This window comes from Procambarus clarkii, chromosome 33, assembly GCF_040958095.1.
Source record: "Procambarus clarkii isolate CNS0578487 chromosome 33, FALCON_Pclarkii_2.0, whole genome shotgun sequence".
NCBI classification, from domain to species: Eukaryota; Metazoa; Arthropoda; class Malacostraca; order Decapoda; family Cambaridae; genus Procambarus; species Procambarus clarkii.
In genome coordinates, this window is record NC_091182.1 from 34724354 (window position 1) to 34734163 (window position 9810).

General features: G+C 38.8%; 1 protein-coding gene across 1 annotated transcript in view; it reads right to left on the reverse strand.

Annotated features, from left to right (window-relative positions):
* Positions 1 to 3065: 3065 nt before the first annotated feature.
* LOC123765210 (leukocyte elastase inhibitor) overlaps positions 3066 to 9810 on the reverse strand; it is a 133993-nt gene continuing 127248 nt past the window's right edge. Inside the window, exons 7-8 of the mRNA XM_045753679.2 lie at positions 8234 to 8375; positions 3066 to 3812 (exon numbers count right to left, since the gene is read on the reverse strand). Coding sequence (XP_045609635.2) covers positions 3682 to 3812; positions 8234 to 8375 — 273 coding nt within the window. The 3' untranslated portion in view covers positions 3066 to 3681. The remainder of the gene's footprint in view (positions 3813 to 8233; positions 8376 to 9810) is intronic.

Below are 9810 nucleotides of genomic sequence, written 5' to 3' on the forward strand. Positions count from 1 at the left end.
ACGTCAGGGATGTCCCCTTTCAATGATTTTGTATGTTATATTTCAAGAGCCACTGTACTTGGCAATAAAAAGCAATGACTTTATTGTTCCACCTCGTCTTCCTAATGCAATGACACTTCCTGTTGTTGGTTATGCAGACGATACAACTATTTTTGTGTCGACAGAAGACTCGGTGGTGAATGTTCAGAATGAGTTAGACAACTTTGAACGAGCGACAGGTGCTGTTATTAACAAGAACAAAACGTGTATGATGGGTCTTGGCAGTTGGTCTTATAAGGTTAACTGGACAGGTTCATGGTTCAAGGTTGTGGAGTCTATTAAAGCTCTTGGGATTTGCTGGTGTAAAACATATGAAACAACATTGGTTACGAATTGGCAAGTACTATGTGGGAATATAATAGTTGCAACGAATATGTTGTCAAATAGGAAATTGACCCTGTTTCAGAAGGCTGTAATAATCAATTGCAAAATTTTGTCTAAAGTGTGGTATTTGTCTCACAGCTTTCCCATAGACAAGAAAAGTGCTATAGAGATTGACAAAACTATTTTTAGATATGTATGGTATGGTAGATACCAGCCAATTAAACGAACTACCCTATGTAAAGGTAAGAAAAACGGTGGAATAGGAATACTGAATGTGTACCATAAGTCATTGGCAATCTTATGTGTTACTTTTAGAAAGGAGATAATGCAGAGGGATAGTGTAAATGCACTAGGACATTACAATTGTAAATTACGAGGTTAGCTATTTGATACATATGCCAGAGTATACTGACCTTGCTTTTATTTCACCGCACTTTTATTCATGTGCAATTGATGTTCTCAGGCAGATTTGTAATATTGAAGGTTTTTTAATGATGAACAGTAAACAAGTGTATGATGTTATACTACCAAATATAGTTCCTAGAGTAGAGGAGGCATATCCACTCTTTAGCTGGCAAGTAATATGGGCAAACCTTCATGTTAAATTTATTGCCCCAAAACAACGTGAGCTATTGTATCGCTATATTCATGAGACCCTCCCTACTAATGATAGGTTGTTGATGTTGGGCATTAAAGACGACAATAGGTGTGACCAATGTACTGAAATTGAGAATAATATGCATATATTTTATTTCTGTAAGCAGAAAGTTGTTCTTGTAAACTGGATTAGAGACACTCTTAAAGATTTATGTGGACCAAGTATTAGAGTGGAGTTAATGAGGGTTTTTAATGTTTCATATTGACATAAAATGCAAGAAAATTAGGAATACAATAATTATGTTACTTTCTGATTACATTTTTTGTGTGTGGATAGGCAGGCAGGAAGGTTACTCAGTAGACAAAATATTGAAGTTCTTGCGAGGCAGGATCAGGTATAACATTTGGGGTTTAAGGCTCATGCTCGGTGATGATATAGAAAATTGGTTTACTGAGGCTTATATAAAATATATATAAATGTAATATTTTCCCCTGTATTTTAATGTAAGTTTATTCTTCAATTTTTGTAACTCGTTTATAGGTAAATAAGTATAACATTCAGGGTTTTCTAAAAGATCTTGTTCTGTACTACTGACACACTTGTTCACTAAGAATTGTAATGTATAATTGCCTTGTAACACTTATGTATATGTAACTTATATTGTATTTTTTTAAATAAAGATAAAAAAAAAATAAGACGTTATCTGTTCCATATTGTAGTTAGAAATTTAACTCATACTTATTGATATCCAATGATTTATGAATATTATTATAATATTATCGATATACTAACTTTATAGAATTTAACCCCCCCCCCCCAAAGGATGCCTTAGGGATTAACTCTAAATTTAATAGAAGTTTTACAGTTCACTTCTCTAAATTCATTTTGAATTTATTATTGAATTAATTACTTGAGATCCATAGATCACTGGTTCTCTGAGCCCATACAATTTTTATTGTCTTCATAACTTTCTGAATACAATTATATGTTACAGTGAATTCCCCCACATCTCTCTCTCTTTCTTGCTTCTATTCCACTTCTCTCTCTCTTCTTCTTCTTCTTATCTCTCTTCTCTCTCTCTTCTTCTTCTTCTTATCTCTCTTCTCTCTCTCTTCTTCTTCTTCTTCTTATCTCTCTTCTCTCTCTCTCTTTCTCTCCCCTCTCTCTTCTCTCTCTCTCCTTCTGTCCTCTCTCTAATCTTCTCTCTCTCGATCTCCTCTTACTCTCTTTCCTCTCGTCTCTCTCTCTCCTCTCCCCTCTCTCTCTCTCTCCTCTCTCTCTCTTTCTCTCTTTTTCTTTCTTCCTCTTCTTTCTTTTTCTTTTCTTCTCTCTTCTTCCTATTCTTGTTCTCTCTCTCCTTCGCTCTCTCTCTTCTTCTTCCCTCTCTCTCATCTCTCTATTCTCTCCTTCACTCTCTTTTCTCTTCTTCTTATCTCCCTCTCTCGCTATCTCTCTCTACCTTCCTCTCGCCTCTCTCCCAATACCTTCTCTCTCTCTCTCTTCTCTTTCGATGTCTCCCATATCTCCTCTCTTTCTCTCTCTCATCCTCTATCTCTTTCCTTCTCTCTCAGTTCTCTCCTCTCTCTCTCTTCTCTCTCGTGTCACTCTCCTCTTTGTCTCTCTCTCTCTCTCCTATCTTGCTGTTTCTCTCTTCTCCTTCTTTCTTTCTTTCTTTCTTAGTGCAATATAGATAATTATTCCTAATAATTGCAATAATTATTAATTAGAATTTTAGTTAAGTGAATTAACGTTTTAAAAACCTTTGCTCCAAAACGTAATGTCATGACATTTAAAATACGTTCAATTAAAACGTTTTGACTTCACATTTTATACTCGTCTTGACAAATTCTCAAAACACGTAATTTAAAACATGCCCAAAACAATGAAATGTCGTTTTTAGCGCGCTTAGAAAACGTGAAAACGTTAGGTGGGAACACGTCCAGAGGTCCAACATGAGGCGAGGATTAGGGTGGACCAGAAGGCAGCACTATGCCTCACTGTGTTCAGGGCTCAACTCAGGAGAGAACATGTCTTAGTGCTCTGGCAGTTGTTACTGCCATTCTTTTAATACACCATGGAACAGAGAGAAGGACAATAATACGACTTTCATAGAGCTTTGAAATCATTCATTACTGCACCAAACTCTTTAATTTTGTATATTTTGTAGTCTTATAAAATTAGTAAAATAAGTAACATATTTTCTTTCAAATAATTATTAAATATGAACGAGACGTATTTTACCACTTGAATTAAAAAATTACACCATACAACCTGAGGCACATGTGTATACAAATCCTTAATATTAAAAAATAAGGCATTGTTGAAATACGAAAACAAAAGGAATTTCCACAATTAAATGTATAATTACGTCCCAAAACTCATAAGCAGTTACAATTGACTGCAAGAATTAAATAAAACTAAAAATTCTTAAAACTCCATGTTTAAGGAAATATGGTTAAAGTTTATGTTAACTATGAAAATATGGTTTTTAATAACAATAAAACCTAACCGAAAATTAAAAAATTTAAGCCCCATAAATTACTACCATGGTCAAGTAGAACTGAAGATAAAAGAGTTAACTATGCTCTTGGAATATACGAATATGAATATAGGCAAGGAATATACGTATACAAACGAACTGAGCATCATTCTTAAACTAAATCTTCAAAGTTCTTCATCTCCTCGTAGCACAAATAGCACAACATCTCCTTCCTCCTTCCTTAAGGATGAGCAAGCCTGCCGGCAAACAAGATTAATCCCGAGTGCTGATCTCTGATGATGAAGAAGAAGGGATGGTCAGCAGTGAAGCGCGGGGTGGGCGGCGGCAGACTTCTCCATTTAATTACCACAGCTAAAACAGTGGAAAAACACGATGACATACCACACGGCTGTTTTAGTAAACTCAAATGATCATGTACAACACTATACAATTAAAGTGTATGAGCCTATACTCTTTATAGCTCACAGTATACGAGCATATACTACAGTATATCCCACATCATATAATTATATTCTACAGTATATAGATTGCAGCATATGCTCATTTACTAGATTATATATCACAGTATATATGATTATATAAAAACAATGTATCAGTAAATTTACATATAATACAGTATATATCTCACAGTATTGAGTCTTACTCGGCAGTATATAACACAAATTATATTGTCATATATAACAGCATATAGCTTACATAATATAATCATAATAATTCATTGTGTCGGGGGACTGGAAGCCAGAGTGTATTCAAACACGATAGGCTATTATCGAGGTCCCTTTCCCCACCCCAAGGTCGAAATACTGACCCCGCCCAGGATGCAACCCCACTACAAGCTGACTTAATTCCTGAGTACCTACTTACTAGGTGAACAGTTTCATTAGGTGAAAGGAAATGTACTCAATCATTTCTGTCCCTCCCTGGATTCAAAGACCTTATATGGTTACATAACTAGCAATATGTAAACATACACAAACTTAATTGGTCAGCCTGTGTGACTGTCTAAAGAAAGCGAGATGTATGGAGCTAGTTTCACCCAACTTTCCAAGATTACACATGGGGTTGAGTGTCATAGGCCAGTTGGGGTCGGCCCCAGTACCAACCTTTAAGAAATATCTGATCTATAGCGACCCCAAATGATTATCATTCAGTTTGAAATTGGAGATGTGTTTTATGTTGAGTTTTCAAACGAGTTTCAGTGCTTTATAATATTGGAATTGTTGACAGAGAGAGAGAGAGAGAGAGAGAGAGAGAGAGAGAGAGAGAGAGAGAGAGAGAGAGAGAGAGAGAGAGAGAGAGAGAGAGAGAGAGAGAGAGGGGGGGGGGAGGATGATAGGGGAGATGGAAGGAGATTGGGGAGAAGAGAACAGAGAGGTGAAAAATGGGGTGATTAGGAAAGAGACGGAGAGAGATGAAAAGAGGGGAAGCTGGGGGATGGGTAGGATGAAGATGGGGAAGGGAAAGAAGGTGGACATTAGGACATGTGGAGGGATAGAGATCCAGGCACACCTGGGAGCCCCATCTAGTACTACATAATATACATCACTATATGTATGTGATTCCAACAAATAGTTGAAAGAGTGGCAAATGCTTTTTAATATCTAAAAATGCAAGACCTTGCATGTGAAGCATAACAAACTACATCACAACTATCAAATTAACAACATTACTTTACAGGAGATTCATGAAGAAAAGGTCCTTTGAGTCAGAGTTCATCATTCACTGAAAGGTCCACAAGTGGGAGCTGTAGTAAAGGAAGCTAATCAAATCCTAGGAATAATCAAGTGTATCTTTGTCATGAAGGAAAAAAGGTAGTTATTCCACTGTATAAATCTCTTGGATTACTGTATCCAAGTAAGGAGATGTCATCTTCAGAAAGACACAGCTTATTCAGAGAAAGTGCAATACCAGACAACAAATACATTCCAGAGCTAAGTTATCTTTCGTACCATGAACGGTTGAGGGCCACAGGGCTAACAACACTGCAAACTAGGCATGACAGGGCAGATCTCACTGAAACTTTTAAAATACTGAACGATTTGGAGGATGTTGATCCAGATAACTTCTTCGAAAGGTCAGATGTAACACATATAAGGAGCAACAATTTCAAGGTCAACAAGCCACAATGTAGGACTGAAAATAGGAGACGGTTTTTAACCCACAGGGTTATACACCCAAGGAACTGCATACCCGCAGAAGCCACAAATTTTAAAAACCGTTGAATTTTAAAATCAAGCGAGAAAAAAATAATCTAATGGGTAGACCTTTGACAAGCCGCCGGTTTCCTGTCCTCGTCGAGGCCACTGGAGTTAGTGGCCCTCAAATACATTCAGGTAAATTCAAATGTAGTGAAATAAAAAATACTGAAGCTAAACGATATAATGGTTTAAGATGCCAGATATCGCTCGCTGCTCTCACGGAGATGAGACTCGAAAATTATATATATTTTTTTTTTTTTTTTTGAGATATATACAAGAGTTACATTCTTGTACAGCCACTAGTACGCGTAGCGTTTCGGGCAGGTCCCTGGAATACAATCCCCTGCCGCGAAGAATCGTTTTTTCATCCAAGTACACATTTTACTGTTGCGTTAAACAGAGGCTACAGTTAAGGAATTGCGCCCAGTAAATCCTCCCCGGCCAGGATACGAACCCATGACATAGCGCTCGCGGAACGCCAGGCGAGTGTCTTACCACTACACCACGGAGACTGCGGAGATTTTAAATGAGGTCGTATTCCCGAGGGGCTACTTAGTGTGGAAACGGGACAGAAAAAATAGGAAAGGATGGAGGAGTTGTCTTGCTGGTGAAAAAAAATCTATCTTGCGGTTACCTTGCGTTGATTTCCAGGGTCAAGGTCCCTACTGCCCGGTCTATGATCAGGCCTCCTGGTTGATGATCTGGTCACCCAGGCTCTTGGACGCGGTTGTTCGCAGCCTGACATATAAATCACAGCCTGGTTGATCAGGTATATTTTGGAGGTGTTTATCGAGTTGAAAACTGTGAGGGGGTCGGCCGGTTATGCCCCTTATGTGTAGTGGAAACGTGTTGAACAGTCTCGGGCCTCTGATGTTGATAAGAGTTCTCTCTCAGGGTACATAATGCATCTCTGGTTTTCAACGGGTGTGTTCAGCACATCTTGCCATGCCTTCTGGTCTCATGTGATGTTATTTATGTTTGCAGATTTGGAACCAGCCCGTCTAATGTTTTCCATGTGTAAATTATTATGTATTTCTCCCCATGCGTTCTAGAGAATACAGATTTTGGCATTTTAGTTTAATTTAGATGGATTCTAGCAGTAAAGGATCTCTGTACGCTCTCCAAGTTAGCAATTTCACCAGCTTTGAAAGGGGCTGTTGTTGTGCAACAGTATTCCACTCTAGAGAGCATTGGCGTCTTGAAAAGTATCATTGGCATGGCATCTCTTTTTTTTTAAAGATTCTTGTCATTTTTCTTGCAGTTGCAACGGCTACTTTGTTGTATTCTTTAAAGGTAAGGTCTTCTGCCATGGTTACATAAATCCTTTACATTGCTTTTTCGTTATATGGTATGATTTACTGATTATATGATGATGATTTTCGTTATATGGTATGGTTTTGTCTCCATTTTTATTTTTCAGTTTTTTAAATAGCGCAGGAGCTGGAACTTATCTCATTATATACCATGTTTTTTCTGACCCAATGAAAAGCCTGATTTATATCAGTTTGGAGGTTTGCTATGTCCTCTATGCTATCTGCTCTCATAAAAATCCTAGTGTCACCTTCAAAGGAGGATAAAGTACTATGGTTTGTGTTCTTGTCTATGTCTCATATGAGAATGAGAGAGTACTAGAGCAAGCACAGTACCCTGAGGGACTGAGGTTTTCACAGTTGATAGTTCGGACTTTACTTTGTTGACTATTACACAATGAATTTTGTTAATAAATAAAAAATGTAGATACATGTTCCTATTTTTCCTATGATTCTTTTGAACGCATTTTGTGTACAATAACACCATGGTCAAATTTGTCGAAAGTTTTTGCGAAATCTGCAAATAACGTCAGGGTTTTGTTCATCTTCGGAAGGAGCTTTGCTCGTCTTCAGGGTTTTGTGTATCTTCCGTGGCATCTAAGCCCATGTCATAGTGGTCCAGCAATTGTGATAGGGCGTTCTTGCCTGTTCTGAAACCATGTTGTCCAGGGTTATGTAGGTGCTGTGATTCCATTTGTTTTGTGTTCTTACTTTCTATTACTCTTTCAAAGATTTTTATGATGTGTGATATTAGTGCTATCGGCCTATAGTTCTGCCTTTATATAATAAGGGACGTTTGATAATGGTTTCTTTACGCTTGATGCGTCTGTTTAAGTAGGTGCGTAGGAGCTAGGTGAGTTATGGGGAGCATTATGCTGCAGAAGTTGGCCTCGGAGACTTCAATAAACCTAACACTTCTTGTCCTCGACAATGAGAATCCATTGTTCATGATATAATTCAAGAAGGTTATTGTTTTGTCATTCTATTGCCAGGTTTTCAGCATTTATTTGACTTTTAGCATCTTGATAACTTTGTCCTTTTATCCCTCCAGAGTACACTTGCCTTAGCAACAATTGCTCTTCAGATACCTGTTTCTCCATGCGAGAAAAAGGATACATTTACCCCATGACCCAACCAACCCAAACTTTGTACTTTTTACTGAGATATAAGAAACAAACCAAAATATATAATAGACTTCTAAAACTAAAGATGTATAAATTCAAATGTCAAATTAATTGAAAACATAAAATATGTAAAAACTAACCTGTAGCTGCAGCAGCTTCGCTGCCCTTCTCGTTGACCTCCACGAAGGCTTTGTGCAACACATGAGTAACATACAGGTCGTTGACGCCTGTGATCCCTATTAAGTTGCAGTTGTCTCGAGAAAACAAGTCCCTAATTCCCATCTGGAGAAAAACAGATTTTATCAATGTAACTTTGAATGCTGAACATAATTCTATAAATGCATTTAATGTATAAATTTTTTCACAACTTTATAAGACAGCCTTTTATATTAAACTAACTGTACCCAGCAACAGCCACCTTCCCCTGTCCCTCTGTCCACCCCACCATTCCCCCCTCTCCCCCGTCCCCTCGTCCTTCTAACCATTCCCCAATTCCCCATCCCCTTGTCCTCCCCACCATTTCCCCTCCTGCTTTCCCTCGTCCTCCCCACCATCCCCAACTCCCCTGTCCCCACCATTCCCCACTCCCCCATCCCCTAGTCTTCCCCCACCATCCCCCACTCCTGCCCCTCGTCCTCCCCACCCCTGTCCCCTCGTTCTCCCTACCATTACCTTCTCCCCACCATCCCCCACTCCCCTCGTCCTCCCCACCATTCCTCACTCCCCTGTCCATGTCTATCCCACCGTTCTCCACTCCCCCATCCTTTCGTCCTCCCCATGATTCCTCACCATTCCTCACTCCCTCGTCAAATGTGTTCCCAAATGATCTGATGTTCCCATCACTGAAAAATAAGAACAGTTAAAAATACGAATTGAAAAAAATTAAAAAATAACAAAATAAACAATACTCACGAAATGAATGGTATGGTAAACAACACAGCTGAATTCCAACGCAATGTCACACAAAATAATTAAACTAAAATAAAATAAATCAAAATCTATGAAAATTCCATTTATCAATGCAATCGGAAACGTTGAAATGGAATGTACAAATCCACAAGGGCCGTGACGAGGATTCGAACCTGCGTCCGAGAGCATCCCAGACACTTCCTTAATTGACTGAGCTACAACATGGTAAAAGGAGTTTAAACCAGGAGTTTCAAAGGAGTTGAAAAAGGAGTGGATTTGTTCATTTAATGCATCACGCAATTGTGATTTCTGTGTGTAATGAAGGAAGGGCGAAGAGGGAGAACGGCCTATTGACATAGCTCGAATGCATGGGGGGAGTTGTGTAAAACCCTGGTTTGTGCCTCGGAGAGGCTGCAGGATCCAGTAAGTTCAGTAGAACTTCGGTTTCAACTCCTTTTACCATGTCGTAGCTCAATCGATTAAGGCAGCGTCTGGGATGCTCTCGGACGCAAGTTCGAATCCTCGTCACAGCCCTTTTGGATTTGTTCATTTGATGCATCACGCAATTGTGATTTCTGTGTGTAATGAAGGAAGGGCGAAGAGGGAGAACCACCTATTGACATAGCTCGAGTGCATAGGGGAAGTTGTGTAAAACCCTGGCTTGTGCCTCGGAGAGGCTGCAGGATCCAGTAAGTTCAGTAGAACTTCAGTAGATTAGCCAAGGACTGAGAGGATGTCCATGTAATATTTTATATTCCATTCTGGTAGAATTGTGGTAATTATTTCATTGCTGATCGTCCGTGGGACG